This window comes from Salmo trutta, unplaced genomic scaffold (genome assembly GCF_901001165.1).
Source record: "Salmo trutta unplaced genomic scaffold, fSalTru1.1, whole genome shotgun sequence".
Lineage (NCBI taxonomy): Eukaryota > Metazoa > Chordata > Actinopteri > Salmoniformes > Salmonidae > Salmo > Salmo trutta.
In genome coordinates this window covers 26,575-52,850 of record NW_021822837.1, presented here as the reverse complement: position 1 = coordinate 52,850, position 26,276 = coordinate 26,575, and the positions used below count along the sequence as shown (strand labels likewise).

At 42.9% G+C, this 26,276-nt stretch overlaps 1 protein-coding gene across 1 annotated transcript in view; it reads left to right on the top strand.

Moving 5' to 3' along the window:
* The window catches only part of LOC115185206 (cilia- and flagella-associated protein 54), a gene marked incomplete at its 3' end in the record, with an annotated part of 80,676 nt that overhangs the window by 29,914 nt on the left and 24,486 nt on the right, over positions 1–26,276 (top strand). The window contains exons 16-28 of the mRNA XM_029745715.1: positions 9,745–9,904; positions 10,123–10,218; positions 10,675–10,796; positions 11,133–11,321; positions 11,637–11,729; positions 13,143–13,328; positions 13,587–13,711; positions 13,875–14,022; positions 14,272–14,427; positions 14,681–14,803; positions 16,720–16,845; positions 25,275–25,401; positions 25,580–25,675. Coding sequence (XP_029601575.1) covers positions 9,745–9,904; positions 10,123–10,218; positions 10,675–10,796; positions 11,133–11,321; positions 11,637–11,729; positions 13,143–13,328; positions 13,587–13,711; positions 13,875–14,022; positions 14,272–14,427; positions 14,681–14,803; positions 16,720–16,845; positions 25,275–25,401; positions 25,580–25,675 — 1,747 coding nt within the window. The remainder of the gene's footprint in view (positions 1–9,744; positions 9,905–10,122; positions 10,219–10,674; positions 10,797–11,132; positions 11,322–11,636; positions 11,730–13,142; positions 13,329–13,586; positions 13,712–13,874; positions 14,023–14,271; positions 14,428–14,680; positions 14,804–16,719; positions 16,846–25,274; positions 25,402–25,579; positions 25,676–26,276) is intronic.

Below are 26,276 nucleotides of genomic sequence, written 5' to 3'. Positions count from 1 at the left end.
AAAAACCTGTTTTCGCTTTGTCATTATGGGGTATTGTGCATAGATTGATGAGGGAAAAAAAATGTTTTAGAACAAGGCTGTAATGTAACACAATGTGGAAAAAGTCAAGGGGTCTGAATACTTTCCGAATGCACTGTATATACAGAAAAAATATTCATGGCTGACACTGACATGGAGTGCTCCATGTTCCAGCTGGTAGCAGACCTCAACCTGGATGCAGGGAAATGTCCGGCAGGAATCCTGCCTTAGAGTATGGTTGTAGCTATCTCCACCAGGCTCCTAGAAATCAGATGACAAACCTTTATAGTCAATTGAAGTCATGCCAGCCACAGGTTTTTTACAGGAGCGTTTTCATATATATATATATATTTTTTCAGCACTTCACTTACACCTCAGTCAACTAACTGTGGTCTAAATTGAACATAAACTTTCACACAGTTCATTCCCCTGGGACAGAAATCACCCATGTCTGTATTTTGAATGAACTTCCGAAGTTACAAGCTTACAATTCTGCATGACAGATAATAATATCATGTGTGGATCTATTTCTATCTAACCTTGTGAATAAACTCCAAGAACAAGTTGCAATTTAGCTAGCTAGTTTGCTAATGGCATTTATCAACATTATCAGATGGTTAACTAGCAAATATTCATTTTTTCCCCCTTTCACATCTAAAGCTGACTGATGATGCTAGCCAGTTGATAGTAAAGCTAGGATGAATGTCAGAGGCGAGCTAGCTAGCTAGCTGGCTTTGGGAGTATCTTCCTACTGGAGGTAGAGGTGAATGAGCTTTGTGGTGAGTTGACAGTTCTGAGGCAGGATAAGGAGGAGCTGAGAGAGAAACCGGCAACGGTCGAGAGCATCATGAGGCGAGAGGTAGCTGACATCAGGCAGGAGCCACAAAGGGAGTTGTCAGCAGTCATAATTTCTACAACACAGAGGTCAGTAACCAGACCCAGTACAACTCCTTCCACACCAGCACTTTCCTCTCATCAGATGGGTCTGACCAGACCTCCCTAAGATCCTCACATCCCAGCCCCAGATCACCAGCGCCAGCGCAGCCATGCTGGGATCCTCAGGAGAAAGGAAGACAACGAAAGGCCAACTGTGGTCCCCATCCCACTCTATCACTCCAGACACCACTCCAGAACATCACTCCAGACATCACAGCTCACAACAGCAGCACCCAGGCAAATCACCCTATGGTCTTCATTTTATGTGAGTCCAATGGGAAATCTTTTAGAGAGAAACTGCAATTCCCTGTCATGTCAGTCAGAAAGCTATGGTGCCGAAGTGCCTTTAAAAGTCTGTCAAGCAACACATTATATGGTACCAAACATATAATGATTCACACAGGTACAAAGTATTTGATGACAATGAGAGAACATATAGCTCCTACAAAATGACTGATACCATGTAGAGATGTGTCCTTCCACATTATTCAGAGCAACAACGCTGAACTGGCTAGAGGCTGTGTTCTCTTGGACGATGTTTACCTAGCAAACCACCGTGACATTCACCCCCAGCTGATGTACAACCTAGTACATTTGAACAAACAGGGTATCAAGGGGTTTGCTAGAAAACTGAAAGAAACTGCTCTGGGACAAAGGAAAAGCCAAAACAAGACCACGACCACCAGCCCCCACCCAGAGAGACCAGCACCACCCTACACCACCGGGCCACAACCAGAGAGGCCAGCTCGACCCTACACCACAACCAGAGAGGCCAGCTCGACCCTACACCACAACCAGAGAGGCCAGCTCGACCCTACACCACAACCAGAGAGGCCAGCTCGACCCTACACCACAACCAGAGAGGCCAGCTCGACCCTACACCACAACCAGAGAGGCCAGCTCGACCCTACACCACAACCAGAGAGGCCAGCTCGACCCTACACCACAACCAGAGAGGCCAGCTCGACCCTACACCACCGGGCCCCAACCAGAGACGCCAGCTCGACCCTACACCACCGGGCCCCAACCAGAGACGCCAGCTCGACCCTACACCACCGGGCCCCAACCAGAGACGCCAGCTCGACCCTACACCACCGGGCCCCATCGAGAGAGGCCAGCTCGACCCTACACCACCAAGCCACAACCAGAGACGCCAGCTCGACCCTACACCACCAGGCCCCAGCGAGAGAGGCCAGCTCGACCCTACACCACCAGGCCCCATCCAGAGAGGCCAGCTCGACCCTACACCAGCAGGCCCCATCCAGAGAGGCCAGCTCGACCCTACACCAGCAGGCCCCATCCCATCCAGAGAGGCCAGCTCAACCCTACACCACCAGGCCCCATCCAGAGAGGCCAGCTCCAACCTGCACCATCCATCCCCTTCTAGGGCACACTGCAACCCCCATGCTAACAGGACAGCACCCCAATCAGAACAGACCAACAGTCCAGCAAGACAGCTTTGCAGAAGTTGCACGAAGAATAGAGAACCCTGCTGCAGCCAAGCCAAACCAGATTAGGCATCTGCTGAACATAATCTGCTCAAAAATCCATTAATTAATTATTAGTTATTACCAGAAATATAATTATTAGAAATACAACCTTTTATCATTATGAGTTCAGTTGTATATAAGATACACAGGAAAGGGTTAAAGTTAGCTCATATAAATATACTATATATTGTGGCAAACCTCTTCAAAGTTAGGAGCGTTTGTCACAAATTAAGTGGGAAACTGTCACCAAAGTCAGCCCAGAATGAAAGTTCTTTCGAACATGACAGTACCTGTGTGTTTGTTTCGCTGTCCTGGTCCACCCAGGCCGCAGGTAAGGTCAAGGATAGCAGGGTTCGGTACACAAATCTGGTTCTCGGTAGGTCCAGGTCTAAACGCCAACAGGTAAGTCCAAAACAGTCCAGCTCGTACACGGTAAATCCAGCCAATGTAGATTGTCTCTTTCTTTATGGTTCATAGATCCTTCCCGCCCTCTCTCTCTCTTCCTGGTTTTTCTTGACCTTTTATCTGTGGGTCGGCTCCACCTTCTGAGTGTTCCCCTTGCTTCTGGGAATTGTAGTTTTGGCAGTCGGCCATTTTGTGATCTGTAGTTCTGATCGGGGTGGCCATTTTAGTGATCGGGCAGAGCCCGTTTATTAGTTCTGCCCTCACATATCTGCCATTTATCACTCGACCCCCTTCTTTGCCACAATATATATGTAGCCACAAAGATAAAATTCATCTGATTAGTAATTTGCTAATCTTAGATAATATGAATATATTAGCCATTTCTGAGACTCACTGACAGCACATTTCATGATACAGCAGTAGGAATACAAGGATACAACATCTATAGAAAAGACAGGAATGTCTACGGGGGAGTTGTTGCTGTATATATTCTGAGCCATATTCCTGTAAAACTCAGAGAGGATAGAAGTGCTGTGGTTGCAGGTTCCCCTGCCTCCTCTGAAGCCTCTTCTTTTCGGGTGCTGCTATAGGCCATCAAGTGCTAACAGTCAGTATCTGGAGAATATGTGTGTGATGTTAGATAAGGTCTGTGATGCTAACAGTCAGTATCTGGAGAATATGTGTGTGATGTTAGATAAGGTCTGTGATGCTAACAGTCAGTATCTGGAGAATATGTGTGTGATGTTAGATAAGGTCTGTGATGCTAACAGTCAGTATCTGGAGAATATGTGTGTGATGTTAGATAAGGTCTGTGATGCTAACAGTCAGTATCTGGAGAATATGTATGTGATGTTAGATAAGGTCTGTGATGCTAACAGATAAATGTATTTTCTTGGTGACCTGAACATTGACTGGTTATAATCTAGTTTTCCTCTCAAGAGGAAGCTTTTTACTGTTACTAATGCTTGTAACATGACTCAGGTTATCACTCAGCCAACTAGAGTGTATACTAATAGTGTTGGATCTGTGACATCCACTTGTATATATCATACACTACATGACCAAAAGTATGTTGACACCTGCTCGTCGAACATCTCATTCCAATATCATGGACATTAATATGGAGTTGGTCCCCCCTTTGCTGCTATAACAGCCTCTACTCTTCTGGGAAGGCTTTCCACTAGATGTTGGATCATTGTTGTGGGGACTTGCTTCCATTCAGCCACAAGAGCATTAGTGAGGTCGAGCACAGAATCATCTAGAATGTCATTGTATGCTTGTAGTGTCAAGATTTCCCTTTCCTGGAAATAAGGGGCCTAGCCTGAACCATGAAAACAGCCCCAGATCATTATTCCTCCTCCACCAAAATGTGCAGTTGGTACTATGCATTCAAGCAGGTAGCGTTCTCCTGGCATCCGCCTCCTGGCATCGGACTGCCAGATGGTGAAGCGTGATTCATCACCCCAGAGAACGCATTTCCACTGCTCCAGAGTCCAGCTTTAACCCACTCCAGCCGATGCTTGGCATTGCGCATGGTGATCGTAGGTTTGTGTGCGTCTGCTCGGCCGTGGAAACCTATTTACAGTGGCAAGATAAAGTATGTGAACCCTTTGGATTTATCTGGATTTCTGCATGAATTGGTCATCAAATTTGATTTGATCTTCATCTAAGTCACAACAATTGACAAACATAGTGTGCTTAAACTAATAACACACAAATGATTGTATTTTTCTTGTCTATATTGAATACATCATTTAAAAATTCACAGTGTAGGTTGGAAAAAGTATGTGAACCCCTGGGCTAATGACTTCTCCAAAAGCTAATTGGAGTCAGGAGTCAGCTAACCTGGAGTCCAATCAATGAGACGAGATTGGAGATGTTGGTTAGAGCTGCCTTTCCCAATAAAAAACACACACAATTTGAGTTTGCTATTCATAACAAGCATTGCCTGATGTGAACCATGCCTCGAGCAAAAGAGATCTCAGAAGACCTAAGATGAACAAATGTTGACTTGCATAAGCTGGAAAGGGTTACAAAAGTATCTCTAAAAGCCTTGATGTTCATCAGTCCACGGAAAGACAAATTGTCTATAAATGGATAAAGTTCAGCACTGTTGCTACTCTCCCTAGAAGTGGCCGTCCTGCAAAGATGACTGCAAGAACACAGCGCAGAATGCTCAATGAGGTTAAGAAGAATCCTAGAGTGTCAGCTAAAGACTTACAGAAATCTCTGGAACATGCTAGCACCTCTATTGACGAATAAACAATACGTAAAACAATAGAATGGTGTTCATGGGAGGACACCACGGAAGAAGCCACTGCTGTCCTAAAAAACATTGCTGCATGTCTGAAGTTCGCTAAAGAGTACCTGGATGTTCCACAGCGCTACTGGCAAAATATTCTGTGGACAGATAAAACTAAAGTTCAGATGTTTGGAAGGAACACACAACACTGTGTGGAGAAAAAAAGCCCAGCACACCAACATCAAAACCTCATTCTAACTGTAAAGTATGGTGAAGGGAGCATCATGGTTTGGGGCTGCTTTGCTGCCTCAGGGCCTGGACAGCTTGCTCTCACCGTAAAATGAATTCCCAAGTTTATCAAGACATTTTCCAGGAGAATATAGGCTATCTGTCCACCAATTGAATCTCAACAGAAGGTGGGTGATGCAGTAGGACAACAACCCAAAACACAGAAGTAAATCAACAACAGAATGGCTTCAACAGAAGAAAATACGCCTTCTGGAGTGGCCCAGTCAGAGTCCTGACCTGAACCCGATTTGAGGTGATGTGGCATGACCTCGAGAGCAGTTCACACCAGACATCTCACGAATATTGCTGTACAGTTTTGTAAAGAGGAATGGTCCAAAATTCCTCCTGACAATTGTGCAGGTCTCATCCGTAACTACAGAAAATGTTTGGTTAAGGTTATTGATGCCAATGGAGGATCAACCAGTTATTAACTCCAAGGGTTCACATATACTTTTTCCACCTTGCACTGTGAATGTTTACACAGTGTGTTCAATAAAGACATGAAAATGTAGAATTGTGACCTAGATGAAGATCAGATCAAATTTTATGACCAATTCATGCAGAAATCCAGGTATTTCCAAAGGGTTCACATAATTTTTCTTGCCACTGTAATTTAGCTCCCGACGAACAGTTCTTGTGCTGACGTTTCTTCCAAAGGCAGTTTGGAAAATTTGGTAGTGAGTGTTGTAACCAAGGACAGATGATTTTTACATCCTTCAGCACTCAGCAGTCCCATTCTGTGAGCTTGTGTGGCCTACCACTTCGTAGCTGAGCCGTTGTTGCTCCTAGACGTTTCCACTTCACAATAACAGCACTTACAGTTGACCAGGGAAGCTTTAGCGGGACAGAAATTTGACAAACTGACTTGTCGGAAAGGTGGCATCTTATCCCCGAGTGGTGCAGCGGTCTAAGGCACTGCATCTCAGTGCTAGAGGCGTCACTACAGACACCCTGGTTTGTATCCAGGCTGTATCACAACCGGCTGTGATCGGGAGTCCCATAGGGTGGTGCACAATTGGCCCAGCGTCGTTCGGGTTTGGCCGGTGTAGGCCGTCATTGTAAATAAGAATTTGTTCTTAAATTCTTAAATTAAAAAATGACGGTGCCATGTTGAAAGTCACTGAGCTCTTCAGTAAGGCCATTCTACTGGCAATGCTTGTCTGTGGAGATTGCATGAATGTTCACTCGATTTTATACACCTGTCAGCAACAGGTGTGGCTGAAATAGCTGAATCCACTAATTTGAAGGGGTGTCCACATACTTTTGTGTATATAAAATGTATTTTCCTTACCCTTACCCTCATCCCTCTCAGTTTTTCAATTCATCATCTATCCATGGGGATTTGGCCGTTTTAACAGTCAGTTTCTTTATGGGTTCATGCCTGTCAGTAACCGGAAGAAGCAATTTCATTAATGTTTCAAGTGCAGCTTCAGGATATTCTACAGCAGACCATTTTCAATATAGGAATCATTGCAATACCTCTAACATCTCTGGAGAGACCTGAAAATAGCTGTGCAGTGACGCTCCCCATCCAACCTGACAGAGCTTGAGAGGATCTGCAGAGAGGAATAGGAGAAACGTCTTAAATACTTGTCTGCCAAGCTTGTAGCGTCATACCCAAGAACACTCGAGCATGTAATCGCTGCCAAAGGTGCTTCAACAAAGTACTGAGTAAAAGGTCTGAATACTTATGTAAATCTGATACCTCAATTTATAATGCATTTTCAAAAAAATATGAAATATCTGTGAAATAACACATATGGAATCATGTAGTAACCAAAAAAAGTGTTCAACAAATCAAAATATATTTTATATTCTTCAAATAGCTGTCCTTTACCTTGATAAAAATATTTTTTTACGTTCAAACGACTCTCCTGTAAGGTCGTGACTTGCGACATACGCCTAGTTTACTGAATCGGGTCACATATGCTGAGCACTTGTTGGCTGCTTTTCCTTCACTCTGCTGTCAAACTCATCCCAAACCATCTCAATTGGGTCGAGGTTGGGTGATTGTGGAGGCCAGGTCATCTGATGCAGTACTCCATCACTCTCTTTCTTGGTCAAATAGCCCTTACACAGCCTGGAGGTGTGTTGGGTCATTGTCCAGTTGAAAAACAAATGATAGTCCCACTAATCGCAAACCAGATGGGATGGCGTATCGCTGCAGAATGTTGTAGTAGCCATGCTGGTTAAGTGTGCCTTGAATTCTAAATCAATTCTAAAATCACAGACAGTGTCAACCAGCAAAGCACAGCCACACCATCACACCACCTCCTCCATGCTTCACGGTGGGAACCACACATGCGGAGATCATCCGTTCACCTACTTTGCGTCTCACAAAGACACTAATGAACTTATCCTCTGCAGCAGAGGTAACTCTGGGTCTTCCTTTCCTGTGGCGGTCCTCTTGAGAGCCAGTTTCATCATAGTTCTTGATGGTTTTTGCGACTGCACTCTAAGAAATGTTCAAAGTTCTTTACATTTTCCAGATTGACTGACCTTCATGTCTTAATGTAATGATGGACTGGCATTTCTCTACTTATTTGAGCTGTTCTTGCCATAATATGGACTCTGTCTTTTACCAAATAGGGCTATCTTCTGTATACCACCCCTACCTTGTCACAACACAACACAACTGATTGGCTCAAACGCATTAAGGAGGACAGAAATTCCACTAATTAACTTTTAACAAGGCACAGTTGTTAATTGAAATGCATTCCAGGTTACTACCTCATGAAGGTGGTTGAGAGAATGCCAAGAGTTTGCAAAGATGTATTTTGAAGAATCTAAAATATATTTTGATTTGTTTAATAGTTTTTTTGGTTGCTAAATGATTCCATATGTGTTATTTCATAGATTTGATGTATTCACTATTATTCTACAATGTAGAAAATAGTAAAAATAAAGAAAAACCCTTGAATGAGTAGGTGTGCCAAACTTTTTACTGGTACTGTATATATATATATTTTCTGTAAAAACATTTTTTTTGTTTTACCGTTGTAGGATGGCCAAAATTTGGGTGACTAAATCAATGGAGGCCAGAGAAAAAAAGTGGTCAAAAATAAGGAAGATGGAACAGCTTTGACGTCAGCTAGGCTGGGTTGTGTGCGAGAATGAAGGCTACCTGACAGGCTCACTTTCCCATTGAACTTGTCATCTTTCTTCTCGAATCTGCAGGACATAAAATAATATTGAAGTAAGATAGATATCGATTTTCAGACATGACATGTAGTGTTTTCATATTTTAGTAAACACTGAGTATACAAAACATTAAAGACACCTGCTATTTCCATGACAGAGACTGACCAGGTGAAAGCTATGATCCCTTATTGATGCCACTTGTTAAATCCACTTCAATCAGTGTAGATGAAGGGTAGGAGACAGGTTAAAGGATTTTTCAGCATTGACCATTGTGACATGGATTGTGTATGCCATTCAGAGGGTGAATGAGCAAGACAAAAGATTTACAGTAAGTGCCCTTTGAACGGGGTATGGTAGTAGGTGCCAGGCACACTGGTTTGAGTCAAAAACAGCAATGCTGCTGGGTTTTTTCACGCTCAACAGTTTCCTGTGTGCATTAAGAATGGTCCACCACCCAAAGGACATCCAGCCAACTTGACACAACTATGGGAAGCATTGGAGTCAACTTGGGCCAGCATCTCTGTGGAATGCTTTCGACACCTTGTAGAGTCCATTCCCCCGACGAATTGAGGCGGTTCTGAGGGCAATAGGGGGAAAGGGGGCGTCGCAACTTAATATTAGGAACATACTCAGTGTATGCGCTTCTTATTTATCTGAAATTCCTGTTATTTTTCAAATATTTCTCACAAAAACAAGCTTATCTCTGTAAAATGTCAAAGGAGCACTGAGCTTACCGCAAGCTTTTTATTTTCAAAGCCTTTTACATTTAATTCAGCTTGTGTCATGCTAATTTACCTTTTTGCAACCATCGGAAACAGCTATGAAGACGACCACCACAACATGTCAAATCCTCAAAAGTTGCGGCGAGAAAGATGCACCTGTCAACAGAGCTCGGTGCTTATTATCGGATGTATTGGGTTACGAAATCTAACTTTTTTGATATACTGTTAATGAAATGTTAGAGAAACCCTGAACAATTTAGAACATGAATAATCACATTTGTCTTGGTACAATATATGTTATACATTTAATCACTAAAGCACGTTTTCACCCACTGGATGGACACCCTACTACCTGATAGTAATGATGATAATGTATTATTGCATTGCTAGACTAGTGCTTTTCACTAGGTGCTTTGCATTGTGCAAGACTCTACACAACCAGCTCCGAGGTGACAGCTATTTTGGCTCAGGTCTCTCACCACACATCATTCTCTATTTACAGAAGTTTGCTGGGCCGGCCATGCATTCCCCTGCAGGAGGAGGAGAGGGAGAGAGGGTGAAGAGTCCCTCCCCGTCTCGCTCTCTGCTCCCCATGGACCTGCATCTGGAACTGCTGTCTGTCCAGCACAGAGTCTCCCTCAAGCTGCTCAACACCTGCCCAGGTATGTCAGCAAGGCCTCCAGACAGATAGACCTCCACCATCCCAGAATGCTTTTCTTTCCCAAGACATTATCCTCTATTTCATCATCATTGAAACGTACACAAAACCAAACCTGTATCCCTCTCTTCTTAAGAGTTATTGTTGTGCTCATCATCTCAAATCTGCCATCCTCACTTCCCCTCGACCCATCCACTCTGTATGTTGTGTACCTTCCCTTAGCTGAGCTGCAGCAGCATGCTGGTGACAGTAGGAGATCTATGAGGCCCCCTGGTGGTGTGGAGATACCTGAGACCATGGCTAACAGAGCCAGAGGAGGTGAGACTGAGAGCACTCACACATGGCCCTGCACTCCATACTTTACATGGCTGCATGAGGTTCTCAGCTTTGACACAAGCAGTTGTGTATTTCAAGCTGATATTGTGCTTAAGTTTGACTACTTCATGAATCAGTATTTAGGTAATGCATTAGTTATTTTACATTTATATTTTAGTCGTTTAGCAGACGCTCTTATCCAGAGCGACTTACAGTAGTGAATGCATACATTTCATTTCAAGCATTTTTTATTTTTTTTTACAATTTTGTACTGGCCCCCCGTGGGAATCGAACCCACAACCCTGGCGTTGCACACACCATGCTGGCGTTGCAAACACCATGCTCTACCAACTGAGCCACAGGGACGACTATGTGTCATAATCATAATGTGTTATAAACAGAAGATATTGCCAATTATTGTGATAATGAATGTGTGGTCCCTAAAACCTCTGTTTACAGAGTCAGTGCTTCTGGAGCGGATCAGAAAGAATAAGATCTCCATAGCTCTGTTCCTGGTCCAGAAGGCTCTGCTGTCCCACAGGAAGGACCAGAACAGCAGCGCCACCAAGAGACTGCTAGAGGTAAAGACACAGGAAATTACATTGAAAATGTCAATTGAATATCATGTTGATTTTGATTTGATTTGATTTATTAGGATCCCCATTAGCCGATGCCAATGGCGACAGCTAGCCTTACTGTTGATATGACACATTATGATTGGAGACACATAATATCACAAATGCCATTCTATAAAAATGCTTCGCTTGTCCGTCATGTTGATATGTACATTACAAGAGAATGACTAATGCCTTTAATTGGTATACACAATAAATAGCTAGTTCTGCTAGCCTTACTTGAGGTTTGCCCACCATTGAGGTTTTCACCCATTCCTTGTATTCTCCCTGTGTTGGTCACAGGAGGCTGTTGTCCTGATAGAGAAGGCAGAGGTGGAGGAGAGGAAGCTGTTCAGCTCCTCTGGTCTGTCGGAGAGGAAGGAGAGAGGAGGAGAGGAGGAGAGAAACACTAGACCTCCTCCTCCTATCCTCCTGTCCCGTACCTACCACTCCATGACCTTCACCCCTGCACCCTACGCCCTGGAGGAACAGGTGATAGGACGTCTACACTAAGCAGACACTCCTGTCTGGAGCAATCATTGTGTAGCCTACAGCATGAGGATGGTGATAATTATGATTGGGATCATGAGGATCATATCCAGAGCAACTGTCACTCTAAGTACAGTCTGAAGTAGGGGCAGTAATGTTCTCATGCTACTCTCATACTGTATCTGGGAGGAATGACATACTGTATGTCTTTGTGGGTGCAATTTTAGGGATTCATATGATAGTGTTTTACTGTAATGATAGTATGGTAGATCATATTATATAGACAGTAGCATGTTGTCTCTCCACGGTGTGGTGCAGGTGTGCTGGTACCATATCTATGCACGTGAGGCTGAGGGAATCAACCTGAAAGTCAGACTAGGAGACAGCAACCTGGTGGGCACTGGAGACGAGGTAAGTTACTCTACATAATGTCTACTGACACCTACACAGCAAGTTCTCACCTTGTCTGCTGCCCTCTTCAGGTACACATTTTATATTGCCATAGGTATGTATTACAGTTCTGTTGCTTTTCAATGCAGCCCCACCAATGTTCCCACAATTTGTTTTTAGTACTGGCCAAATTTCAGGTCTGCTGAGTGCAAACTTGAACGTTGTAAAAATTCTTGCCGCATGTTTACTGTGAACACTGAGGCTGTACCTGCTTTAAGTTAGTTTTAACAGTGGCCAAGTAGCCTACTGTGGCTATTTGATCATAATGTTGGCCTACCAGAGTGGCCTACCATCAAAAACTATGCTACAGTAGCAGCAAATGTGTGGTGTTCAATGTAGGCCTACATTCCAAGAGACTTTTGAAAAAAAACAAAACATGCAGGACTTGACATTAACCTGTTTATCCACTTGTCCTTTAGGTAAAGAGGTGACTGAAAATGTTTTGTTGTTTGATGAAAGAAACCACCTTACAAAATGTAATTAATTATTATTCCCATTATTACAGATAATCAGACAAATGATGCTGCAATCTGCCTATTGGCTACATAGCCGTCTCAAAATACAACACTGCCCCTTTAAGACATAAAAAAAAACTCTTCACCTGACTTGCTTTTCAAAGATGTCTAGAAATGCACACATTTTGTGCTCTTGTAGGAAGCAACCACTCCCCCATTGTTGACTAGAAATGAGCTATAACTGGGCTAATAACTCACTAACTAGCAAAGAATATGAACAAGTGTGCACAGGTGGCTACATACAGCTCTCACTTTGATCTCAAAACAACCGCTTCTACTCATGACTGCTCATGCTGTAAACACAGTCCAGTTCAAAGTGAATGGCAGATCCATATATGGCAATGGCTATTTGCATATTATGGCCCACCGGTCTGTGTAGATTAAGGCCTGAGTCGTGCCTGTCAATGCAATAAAATCCTACTCCAAATAGGATCCTACTCCAATGCGCTTTGCCTACAAGAAAATCTCTCGCACTGAGTTTAGAATACTACATCTTGCATAGTACGTTTTGCTTCGATATATTACATTGAAAGTGGCTAATATTGCGTTGGTTCGAGCACAATTCCCACAGTAAAGGGAAACGTTGATAGTGTTAACTAAAGGGAAAACTCTAGAGAGTTGAGTGAAGTTCAATCTCGTGCTTCTCTGCGTAGGCAGATATTTCTTCTGTGCAGCACTCCAAGGGGAGCTGCGCGCCCACGTGCAGCTTAGAGGGAAAATTGGCCACCACTAATTATTCCCAAGACATCTGTACTCATGGTTGGCCTAGCTAGATTCATAGAAATAGAATGAATAGATTTTCATTCTATTTCAATGGCTAGATTTTTCATAAACTCTCTGTCCCTGTGTTTCTGCCCAGGTTCCTGCATCAGGGGAGCGACTGCTACAAGTGGACTGCTTGGAGCCGAACCAGAAGTATGTGTTTGCTGTAGCAGCCTATGACGCCGGGGGTAAACTGGTGGGAAATGCCATTGGAGAGACGACCAGGCCGCTGCTAGCCTCCCTGCCTCTGCCACTGCTCAACACCTGGGCACACCTGGCACAGGTACTGAGGAAGGAATCCTAACTCGAGATACACACTCACACCTCAAAGATTTATCATGTAACATGATATTCAAATCCTGTAGCTGTGTTTGTCAATCAAAGACTAGAGAGAAAGTTTGGGTTATAGCTACACACACATCTCACGTTAGGATTCGGCCCTATATAAGGTCACCGATTTATTGAGTGTGTGTGGGTTACTCTATGCATTATCTGGTGACTGTAGTACCCTCTCTCCCTATCTGTGGTGTGTCCCATGCAGGCAGCGTACCAGACAGGGCAACACGCTCTAGCCAAGAGAGCCTGCAGTGAACTGTGGAGCCACTTCAACCAGCCTAAAGGTCTTCAAGAGCCAGGGGCCACTTTAGAGGGGCTAGCTCAGACCAAGTGAGGACAACACACTCTGACTGAGGATATGTGTTTGTTTGAGATACTTATTCCTTCACATTTCTTTCTGTCATGGCTCTTGTTAATCTATCCCCTCTTTCACTCAATTTCCCTCTCCTTTTCTCATTCTCACCCCCCCCCCTCTCTCCCCCCTCCTCTGCAGGCTGCGTTTGGAGACTCTGCAGCGCTCCTCTCCTGTCCTCCTCCACCTCTTCCTCTCCTCCATCCTTATGCAGACAGAGATCCACATCCAGGAGGGTGCGCTGTTCTGTGACACCCTCAGTGATGGGGGACCACTCATTTGGGGACAGGTAAGTACACTAAGGCACTGTTTCCTAAATGGATGGCTCCTTTATGGTCATGGTTGAGAACATTTGTTTATTTTACTTGGTGTCATAAGAAAAAGGGAAAGTCCAAGAGTCCCTGCGTGGGAATCACATGTGGTATTTGGATTTTTCAGAATGTAATATATGTGACTCTGAGTGAGAACCAAGCATGACAGTGATAGATGTTAGAGAGGGTGGTATGATGGCAGCTGTGTTTACTTTTACCCCCTCCAGGAGGCCAGGTTGGCAGAGTGTGAGCGGATGCTGGTGGCCATAGACCTGGCTCTCTGGCTGAATGACAGCAGCGCTGCCCTGCAGGCCGTGGTGGGGTGTTATGGACTGCTGGCCCCGCTCATGTTTCACCAGATCCCAGCAGAGCCTGTTGTACAGGTAAGGTACAATAAACCTACTGAGCTCCTGATTGACTCTTGGCTCTGAATGACTCACTGTTTCCTGGACCCAGATTAAGCCTATTGGTGTACGTCTAAGCACCTTCGATGTAGATTCTCCATTTAGCATGCTTTTTAGTTGTTTTTGGAAAAATGTTGCCTATTGTTTGTAAATTATTGCTTTACTATTATGATTATCACATTGCTGTGCTGATCTTGTAAATGTGTGTGTAAACAGTATGTATGTCTTCCAGGTGCTGATGAAGTGCCTGGTGGTGCTGACAGAGATCTCAGGAGTTGTAAAACAGAAACGCCCAGCCATCACCTCAGAGTCTCTTCTGCACATGATAGCCTGTATAACACATTATGTTGCCAAGGTAAACATGTGTTTGTGTGTGTTAGTTAATTAATAGGCTACACCAACAAAATAATATGGTGACTTTGAGAGAACTTTGAGTTTATAATATTTTCCAGAGAATCTACACATTTTCCTTCCCGAGAAAAGCCAAGAAATTACTGGGCATACCGGTATTCCCGTTCAAACCGAAAGTGCTATTTAAAAGCATATATTACCAGTGAAAAAAACACTGAAATGATTATACCACTGTAAATGGAGAAATTAACACATTCATCTAAAGTTTTCTTGTTGTATTTGTTGTCTATTGCTAGCAAAGCATCCAGGACTTATTTTTCTGTAAATAGCCTAAAAGAAAAATAATTTCTTTGATCATTCTGAAAGTTTCCCCTATCAGCATCCAGCCCAATATCATTGTGAATAGGTTTAGAAGTTATTTGAAAGAGAGATAGCCCGCTGAAATGAAATGGTGATTAAAGGCATCAATGATGGCATTCTTTCTTTAATGAGGCCAGTGTCTGAATGAATTTGTTGTGTCAGAGAGGAGGAAGTAGGACCCTTCAGGAATTTGACAGCTTTCCAGACTTTAGCCGGGTTCCCATTACAATCTGAAAGAGTGGTTAATCAGATTTTGCATTTCTGATTTGTCTTACACAATGATTCCTCAGTTGCTTAAAAGCTTGCCGGTCCAAGCCTAAGCCTTGACCCAAGCATCATCTCTTTCGACTTCTGATAATTCCGGAGTGTACCAGACATTCCATCTACCTTTAACCCTTTATTTTTTGAAGGGAGAACGATTATCCACAATAGTATTGAAAATATCTGCAAAGAGGCTCAAAGCTAAATCAGATTCAGGGATAGCTGAAATACAATCAAGGTCACTAAAATAAAGATAATGTAAAAAAAAAAAAGTTTTTTAAATGCCTGTTCCCTGAAGTTTTTAGTCAAGGTCACTATAATATAGATAATGTAAAAAAAAAAGCATGTTCACTGAAGTTTTTAAAGTTCCTCTTTGTGATGAAACAAGGCTTAGATTTTTGTAAATAGATTTTTGTATCTCTAACACAAACAACTGGGCAATGGTCACTAATATATTGGGCGAAGACACCAGTAGAAACATATTGTCACGACTTCCGCCGAAGTCGGTCCCCCTCCTTGTTCGGGCAGCGTTCAACGGTCGACGTCACCGGCCTTCTAGCCTTCGCTGATTCACTTTTCATTTTCCATTTGTTTTGTCTTTGTCTTACACACCTGGTTTCAATCCCCCAATTACTTGTTCATTATTTAACCCTCTGTTCCCCCATGTTTATTTGTGAGTAATTGTTTATTGTATTGCGGTCTGTATTGTGTGGCCTTGTATTTACGACGTGTATTGTGATATATTTTGAGTAAAATTGCTTTCTTTACTCTTATCTGCTGTCCTGCGCCTGACTCATCTCTCCAGCTACACACAGACGCTTTACACATATTTCTCTGGTGTATTCATGAAACGCTCACTAAGCTTTACAGGAATATGATTGACCATGCAGATAGCAGAGATGGCTGTAGATAAGCCAGATTTAGACATTTCATATCATTTAACAGTGCCATTTCACGTCACATTGTTTTAAGAAATGATTTATTATATTTTACTGGTTTCTCGCACTTATTTATCTCTGGAATCGAGAATGGGTTTGGGCAGGAAATCTCTGGAAATCTCGGTAACCCAGATCCCGCTATTAAACCCTAGTGCGTGTATGTGTGTGAAAAAGAGGAAGAGCTGAAGAAGATTTTGCGCAGCCACCCGAAATGTTTGTAAGGATACGGCTGTGTGTCCCGTTTTGGGCCTTTGAGCTATATACCAACCAAAGAGGGAGAGCTGGAAAAGGTTTTAACACAGTGTGTGTGTGAGTTCCATTCATCTAGATCTATTAAGACCAGTCTTCTACTAACCCATAGGCCCTTCGCACCCTGGAGAAGCACCGTTTGGCAGCAACAGTGATCGAACAGGGAAAGAAACTCCTCCATGATATCCTGGACACCGTGCAGGGACCCAGTAAGCCCCTTCCAGTGGAGCCAGACGGGGTATGTACTGCACTGTAACCTATACTGCCTTTTAATCAATTACTCATCAAAGCACACCTCCATTTACAGCCCAAGCAGGGCATCAAATTAACACCCGCCAAATGCCGGTAGCTTTTGGTATTGGTGGGTAAGAATGTCTATTTCACCAGCCACGTTGGCGGGTGGTCAATTTGCAGGGCTCTACATTGTGAGCATTACATTCGCATTTGCTAATAAAAATAGAGTCAGAAGTCAAGTATGAGCACGTGCGAGTTGCGATTTATAGCAAAAAGCTGGAGTAGCTGTTTTCAATGTATTTCTGCAGTTTTGTTTCATAGAAATAAGTATCCTATATCCCACCTCACGCAGCATCAATGACTGGCTGGTGAGCTGTGCGCGCTGTGAGTGAAGTGCTGATAGATACATTTTTTGGAGGCGCAGCACACAGGCATAAAAGTTGGTATAATTTACTTGAAAGCCTACAAAGTGAGACTTTGTCCTCGTGTTTCTTGGCTATTTACATTGTTTTGTTCACAAGCTCGGTTGTTTTTCAATGTTAGTTGTAGTTGGCTTCAGCTGCTTGCAAAGAGACGTGGTCTACTACTAGTCAGTTGTCAGATTCAAAATCTCACATAGACATGTGACAAGGCTTGAGTGGCCCCATTACTATGGTAACATCCCACTCTTAAGCCCCTGTTACACACAGCAATAGTGTGTTTGTCTGTTAATTGCCATGTTGTCTAAATGAAGCAGAGGATTCAAAGCATCACTACAGAAAAAAAACCTATACTTGGAAACTCATCAAATAGCCTCACGTTGTACAGTACCAGTCAAAAGTTTTTACACCTACTCATTCAAGGGTTTTTCTTTATTTGTACTATTTTCTACATTGTAGAATAATAATGAAGATATCAACTATGAAATAACACATATGGAATCATGTAGTAACCAAAAAAGTGTTAAACAAATCAAAATATATCTTATATTTGAGATTCTTCGAAGTACCCACATTTTGCCTTGATGACAGCTTTGCACACTCTTGGTATTCACACCCTCTTAAGCTTTAGCCCCACCCATCTCCTTGCGTTCAGAGCGCACACTTGAGGCTCTGGCCGATGATTTGTTTACCTCTGGATATCATGAAAACGGCCTAACAAGCTCTGCTGGGAACAATTTCATTATGCTTTTTTGCAGATGTTTACTGACACCGGCCATATTCAACGGGTGTTGTACACTTTAGCTTACTACATGTAGCTAGCTAGCTAGGTAAACAATTAACCTAGCTAGGTAAACAACATGTAAGATCACACACATCACGCCACCTAATGTTAGCTAGGGAGCCAGCCAGCTAACGCTAGCTAACAGTACACTTTAGCTTGAAATGAAACAATTTTCTGTCAAAATTAGAAACGTGTAATATCTGAAAATGTAGCTTGCTAGACTATCTTACCCGTACAGTTGAAGTCGGAAGTTTACATACACCTTAGCAAAATACATTTAAACTCAGTTTTTCACAATTCCTGACATTTAATCCTAGTAAAAATTCCCTGTTTTAGGTCAGTTAGGATCACCACTTTATTTTAAGAATGTGAAATGTCAGAATAATAGTAGAGAGAATGATTTATTTCAGGTTTTATTTCTTTCATCACATTCCCAGTGGGTCAGAAGTTTACATACACTCATTTAGTATTTGGTAGTATTTGAATTTTGGCCCATTCCTCTGAAAGAGCTGGTGTAACTGAGTTAGGTTTATAGTCCTCCTTACTCGCACACTCTTTTTCAGTTCTGCCCATACATTTTCTGTAGGATTGAGGTCAGGGCATTGTGATGGCCACTCCAATACCTGGACTCTGTTGTCCTTAAGCCATTTTACCACAACTTTGGAAGTGCGCCTGGGGTCATTGTCCATTTGGAAGACCCATTTGCGACCAAGCTTTAACTTTTTCTATGTTTAAGTTCTAGTTTTTCTATTTCTATTATGTTTTTTCAGGGTTTATCTCCAATTGGAGGCAGCTGGTCCTCATTGTCTCTAATTGGAGATCATATTTAAGTAGGGGTTTTTCTTCCTGGGTTTTGTGGGTTATTATATTTTGAGTAGTGTTTGTTTCTCTCTGCGTCACGGTTTGTTGTTTTGTCATTTTCAGTTATTTGTGTATTGCAAAGTTTCACGGATTTAATCAAATGTGGAACTACAACCACGCTGCACTTTGGTCCGCTCCTGTCGACTCCTGTCGACAGCCGTGATTGTACTATTGTGTACAGTGGTTCTACCCTTTAAAAGTTGCATCATACTGCAGCACACCTTGCGGGCTGCTGCAGAATTCTAGAGCATGTTATTTAATTGTCAGCCATTGTTATCATTAATGCTAGTTAGTGCTAGTTTGACCACCGAAGGGCATCTTAGAGAAGCATTTGATAGCCTTCAATATTGGCTGTACTAGATAATTTAAAAGCTTTTTTGTAAGAACAGAGTATATGGGATTGATTTTAAGAAAGTCAGCTTAATTAATTTGATTAATATTATGGTGTTTCTATTCCAAAAAAATTAAAAAATGAAACCCTCAGGGTTTCCGTTAGAATGGAAAGCAAAATATGGCAGTGTACAATGTGACGGTCGGGAATAGGCTACAATACTACAGTACATTTCCACACCCTAATTGTAGTCTAACCAATACCCAAACGGAGATTCAGTGAAAATAAAAATCTCATTGATTTATCAAGACCAGTCCCCATGCTTGTCTCAGAGCAGCGTGAAACGGTGCTGAAATTGTTGACCAAAGCGGGTAGGCTATTGCTTCAAATCCTATTGCTTCTAACTTTAATATGCTTTTAAATAAATAAGACCTACACCACTTTTAACAGGACATTACTCAACACTAGTGAGACTCATGTTGCCTACGGTAGACCTACAGTATATCGTATAATATTTTTTTCAATGACTTGACTCTCAGCCAATTAGAGGATTGGAGGATTCTAAATTACTATCTAAGGGGCATTTTTGGTTAGAGCAAATCTGATCTGTGAGAATATCTAAGGGGATTTTATATACACTACAGTTCAAAAGTTTGGGGTCACTTAGAAATGTCCTTGTTTTTGAAAGAAAAGCTAATTTTTGGTCGATTACAGGCTCAAAATGGCCAGAAACAAAGACCTTTCTTCTGAAACTCATCAGTCTATTCTTGTTCTGAGAAATTAAGGCTATTCCATGCGAGAAATTGCCAAGAAACTGAAGATCTCGTACAACGCTGTGTACTACTCCCTTCACAGAACAGCGCAAACTGTCTTTAACCATAATAGAAAGAGGAGTGGGAGGCCCCGGTGCACAACTGAGCAAGAGGACAAGTATATTAGAGTGTCTGGTTTGAGAAACAGATGCCACACAAGTCCTCAACTGGCATCTTCATTAAATAGTACCCGGAAAACACCAGTCTTAACGTCAACAGTGAAGAGGCGACTCCGGGATGCTGGCCTTCTAGGCAGAGTTCCTCTGTTCAGTGTCTGTTCTTTTGCCCAACTTAATCTTTTCTTTTTATTGGCCAGTCTAAGATATGGCCTTTTCTTTGCAACTCTGCCTAGGCCAGTTTGTTCTGTGAAGGGAGTAGTACACACGTTGTACGAGATCTTCAGTTTTTTGGCAATTTCTCGCATGGAATAGCCTTCATTTTTCAGAACAAGAATAGACCGATGAGTTTCACAAGAAAGTTATTTGTTTCTAGCCATTTTGAGCCTGTAATCGAACCCTCAAATGCTGATGCTCCAGATACTCAACTAGTCTTAAGAAGGCCCGCTTTATTGCTTTTTTAATTAGAACAACAGTTTTCAACTGTGCTAACATAATTGCAAAAGGGTTTTCTAATGATCAATTAGCCTTTTAAAATGATCAACTTGGATTAGCTAACACAATGTACCATTGGAACACAGGAGTGATGGTTGCTGATAAATGGGCCTCTGTACACCTATGTAGATATTCCATAAAAAATATGCCGTTTCCAACTACAATAGTCATTTACAACATTAACAATGTCTACACTGTATTTCTGATCAATTTGATGTCATTTGAATGGACAAAAAATATGCTTTTCTTTCAAAAACAAGGACATTTCTAAGTGACCCCAAACTTTTGAATGGTAGTGTAATTCAAAATTAATGAATAATAATAGTAATCGCTTTGTTTAAAAAATAATTATATTTTGGAGATTATTTAGTTTTCAAATAACCTAAAGTGTGCGAAAAAAAGCCCATTCTTGAACATGAGGTGAGACATTCTTATTAATTTGTAAATAAAGCCAGTTTGTTATTTTTAGAGGGAGAGAAAGCAAACGCCCACTGTCACCTCATGGGTCTCCCGGTTGCGGCCGGCACGGGTGTCGAACCATCATCTGTATCAACGCAGTTTGCACTGCGATGCACTGTCTTGGACCACTGCACCACTCGGGAGGCCCCATCCACAAAGTTGTTCATGCTGATCAATTACCTTGCACAAAGTATCTATTGTCCTGCTAATAGCCCATAATGGAGCTGTACAACGTGACCGGTCGGGAGTAGGCTACAGTACTACAGTAAGAGCAAAATAATCCTAACATTTCCACACCCTAATTGTAGTCTAACCAATATAATTATTTATTTATGTGTTTAGAGGGAGAGAAACCAAAAGTCTCATGGGTCTCCCGGTCACGGCCAGCACAAGTATTGAACCAGCAGCTGTAGCAACGCAGTGATGCAGTGTCTTAGACCTTTGCGCCACTCGGGCTCTGTACAATGTGACCGGTCGGGAGTAGGCTACAGTACTACAGTAAGAGCAAAATAGTCCTAACATTCAACCCTAATTGTAGTCTAAGTTTCTCTTAGAATAAAAACCTTAGTGTAACAACAGTTTTAGTAATTAATACTGACGAGTAGTAACAAATTAAATAAGTGTATTTTTCCCGGTGTGCGTGTGCAGAACAGAGGAATAGCAATTCTAACACTATTGTTCTAAGTTCAATCACCTTCTTCATTCTCATCATTCAGTTAATTGAAATTCAATTTTGAAGTTGTACACAATGATCAGTTTCTATTTGGTTTATGTCGCCCATTCATTGTCAGTTAGAGACACAGTAGCGCCTTGGGACCCAAAAGCATAATCAGTGCTCTAACGCCCCCTTGCGCTGGTCTGGAGCAAAGAAGTAATGACGCAGGGTACCGTACTAAACCACAAATTACCTCTAAGACCCGCAGCATTATTCTAAACTTTTAGTTGAGCAACCACTGTATGTTTTCTCGCATTATTTGTAACTTACTTTGTACATAATGTTTCTGCCACCATGTCTTATGATCGAAAAGGGCTTCTAGATATCAGTACAGCGATCACTCACTTACTGGAGGAATACTTTTTCTTCATCGAGTCGGACGGGAAGGATTTACCTCAGAGGCCCGACAAGGCCCTCTTCCCCGTCATTCGCAGGAGAAAGAAATGGCGGTATCGAGGACGAAGGTCCGGGTGCCTTGTAAGGATCCTTCGCCGAGAGGGTAATCTACCTTTACCATCGGTCCTATTCGCCAACGTAAAATCAATCAATAATAAAATAGACGAACTATGATCACGTATTTCCTACCAACGGGACATTAAAAACTGTAATATCTTATATTTCACTGAGTCGTGGCTGAACGACGACATGAATAATGTACAGCTGGCGGGTTTTAAGCTTATTCGGCAGGATAGAACAGCAGCCTCTGGTAAGACAAGGGGTGGCGGTCTGTGTATATTTGTAAACAACAGCTGGTGCATGAAATCTAAGGAAGTCTCAAGGTTTTGCTCGCCTGAGGTAGAGTATCTCATGATAAGCTGTAGACCACACTATTTACCAAGAGAGTTTTCATCTGTATTTTTCGTAGCTGTTTATATACCACCACAAACCGATGCTGGCACTAAGACCACACTCAATGAGCTGTATACGGCCATAAGCAAGCAGGAAAACACTCATCCAGAGGTGGCGCTCCTAGTGTCCGGGGACTTTAATGCAGGGAAACTCAAATCAGCTTTACCTAATTTCTACCAGTAGGTTAAATTTGCAACCAGAGGGGGAAATAAACTCTAGACCACCTTTACGCCACACACAGAGACACGTACAAAGATCTTTCTTGCCCTCCATTAAGCAAATTTGACCATATTTCTATCCTCCTGATTCTCCTGATTCTTGCTTACAAGCAAAAACTAAAGCAGGAAGCAGCAGTGACTCGGTCAATAAGAAAGTGGTCAGATGAAGCAGATGCTAAGCTACTTTTTGCTAGCTGTTTTGCTAGCACAGACTGGAATATGTTCCGGGATTCTTCCGATGGCATTGAGGAGTACACCACATTAGTCACTGGCTTCATCAATAAGTGATTCGATGACATCGTCCCCACAGTGACTGTACGTACATACAACCAGAAGCCATGGATTACAGGCAACATCCGCACTGAGCTAAAGGGTAGAGCTGCCACTTTCGAGGAGGGGGACTCTAACCCGGAAGCTTATAAGAAATCACGCTATGCCTTCCGACGAACCATCAAACAGGCAAAGTGTCAGTACAGGACTAAGATTGAATCGTACTACACTGTCTCCGATGCTCGTCGAATGTGGCAGGGCTTGCAAACTATTACAGACTGCAAAGGGAAGCACAGCCATGAGCTTCCCAGTGACATGAGCCTACCAGACAAGCTACATTCTTCTATGCTCACTTCGAGGCAAGTAACACTTAAAGCATGCATGAGAGCATCAGCTGTTCCAGACGATTGTGTGATCACGCTCTCCGTAGCCGATGTGGGTAAGATCTTTAAACAGGTCAACATTCACAAGGCCACAGGGCCAGATGGATTTCTAGGACGTGTACTCCGAGCAAGTGTCTTCACTGACATTTTCAACCTGTCCCTAATGGAGTCTGTAATACCAACATGTTTCAAGCAGACCACCATAGTCCCTGTTCCCAAGAACACTAAGGTAACCTGCCTAAATGACTACAGACCCGTAGCACTCACATCTGTAGCCATGAAGTGCTGGTCATGGCTCACATCAACACCTTTATCCCAGAAACCCTACACCCAATTTGCATACCGCCCCAACAGATCCACAGATGATGCGGTCTCTTGCACTCAACACTGCTCTTTCCCATTGACTACAGCTCAGCGTTTAACATCACAGTGCCCTCAAAGCTCATCACTAAGCTTGGGACTAAACACCTCCCTCTGCAAATGGATCCTGGACTTCCTGACGGGCCGCCCCCAGGTGGTCAGGGTAGGTAACAACACATCCACCACGCTGATCCTCAACACAGGGGCCCCTCAGGGGTGCGTGCTCATTCCCCTCCTGTACTCCCTGTTCACTCATGACTGCATGGCCAGGCACTACTCCAACACCATTATCAAGTTTGCTGAAGACAAAACAGTGGTAGGCCTGATCACCAACAACGATGAGACAGCCTATAGGGAGGTCAGAGACCTGGCCGTGTGGTGCCAGGACAACAACCTCTCCCTCACGTGAACAAGACAAAGGAGATGATTGTGGACTACAGGAAAAGGATGACCGAGCACGCCCCCATTCTCATTGACGGGACTGCAGTGGAGCAGGTTGAGAGCTTCAAGTTCCTTGGTGTCCACATCACCAACAAACTAACATGGTCCAAACACACTACGACCGTCGTGAAGAGGGCACGAGGATCCTGACTGGTTGCATCACTGCCTGGTATGGCAACTGCTCGTTCTCCGACTGCAAGGCACTACAGAGGGTAGTGCGTACGGCCCAGTACATCACTGGGGCCAAGCTTCCTGCCATCCAGGACTTCTATACCAGGCGGTGTCAGAGGAAGGCCCTAAAAATTGTCTCCATTCACCCTAGTCATGGACTGTTCTCTCTGCTACCGCACGGTAAGCGGTACCGGAGTGCTAAGTCTAGGTCCAAAAGGCTTCTTAACTGCTTCTACCCTCAAGCTGTAAGACTCCTGAACAGCTAATCAAAGGGCTATCCAGGGGGGGGGGGCTATTTGCATTGCCCCCCCCCCTTTTACGCTGCTGTTACTCTCTGTTTATTATCTATGCATAGTACCACTTTAACTCTACCTACATGTACATATCACCTCAGTTACCTCGATTAACCAGTGCCCCCATACATTGACTCTGTACCGGTACACCCTGTATGTAGCCTCGCTATTGTTATTTTACTGCTGCTGTTTAATTATGTGTTACTTTTATTTTAAAAAAGTATCTATTTTTAACTTAACACTTTTTTTTCTGTTTGAGCTATAGCAGCAGCTCTCGCACTACATCTATTGGTATGAATAGGCTAAAATGCATTACTTCACAAAGGGATTTTTTTTCTTCTCCCTGACAATTTTCCAGCAGCATTTTAATTTATCAGCTTTTTTGGGGGGGGGGGGGGGGCAAAAGCCGGCTAATGGAAACCCTGGTGTGTGTGTGCGTATGACCGGATTGAGAAGTTGCTGAAGAAGGCAGGCAGCATCCAGGGAGAGGAGGAGCAGAATGAACAGATGAAGGCTCTGGAGGGCTGTGCCATGAAGAACAAGAGGACTGGAACCTTCATGCAGCATGACAGCTCAGCCAGAGGTATGAGATGCTACAGGCCTCTGCTGTACTGTCCTGTACTAACTGTCCTGTTTGTAACATTGTAGACATTAAAACAAATTCCTATCAACTGTTGTTGATTGGCAATATTCTATTATATATGTATCATTGAATATTGATTGATTGTATTATATTCTCTTCTATTCTACACTATTCTTAGCGGTGGCCCATGCTCATGAACTGACTGGACAGGAGGACCCCATTCTGCTGTACCCCATCGTCACCAACAGCCCTCTGAAGGCTGCTTTCGAAGATTGTACGTATTTATTAACCCTATCTCTGTCTTCCCTAGGTGTTTACTGTATGTACAGTGCCTTCAGAAAGTATTCACACCCCTTGACTTTTTCTAGATTTTATATGCTTGTCATCAGCAAGGACAAGGGAGTTTTTTAGGGTAAAAAGAAACGGAATAGAGCTAAGCACAGGCAAATCCTAGAGGAAAACCTGGTTCAGTCTGCTTTCCAACAGACACTGGGAGACAAATTCACCTTTCAGCAGGACAATAACCTAAAACTCAAGGCCAAATATACACTGGAGTTGTTTACCAAGACGACATTGAATGTTCCTGAGTGGCCTAGTTACAGTTTTGACTGAAATCGGCTTGAAAATCTATGGCAAGAATTGAAAATGATCTGTCTAGCAATGGTCAACAAGCAATTTGACAAAGATTACATTTTTTCAATAATAGTGCAAATATTGTACAATCCAAGGTGTGCAAAGCTCTTAGAGACTTACCCAGAAATAATCACAGCTGTAATCGCTGCCAAAGGTGGTTCTAACATGTATTGACTCAGGGATATGAATAGTTACGTACATTTGATGTTTCTATATTTTATTTTCAATAAATGTGTAAAGAT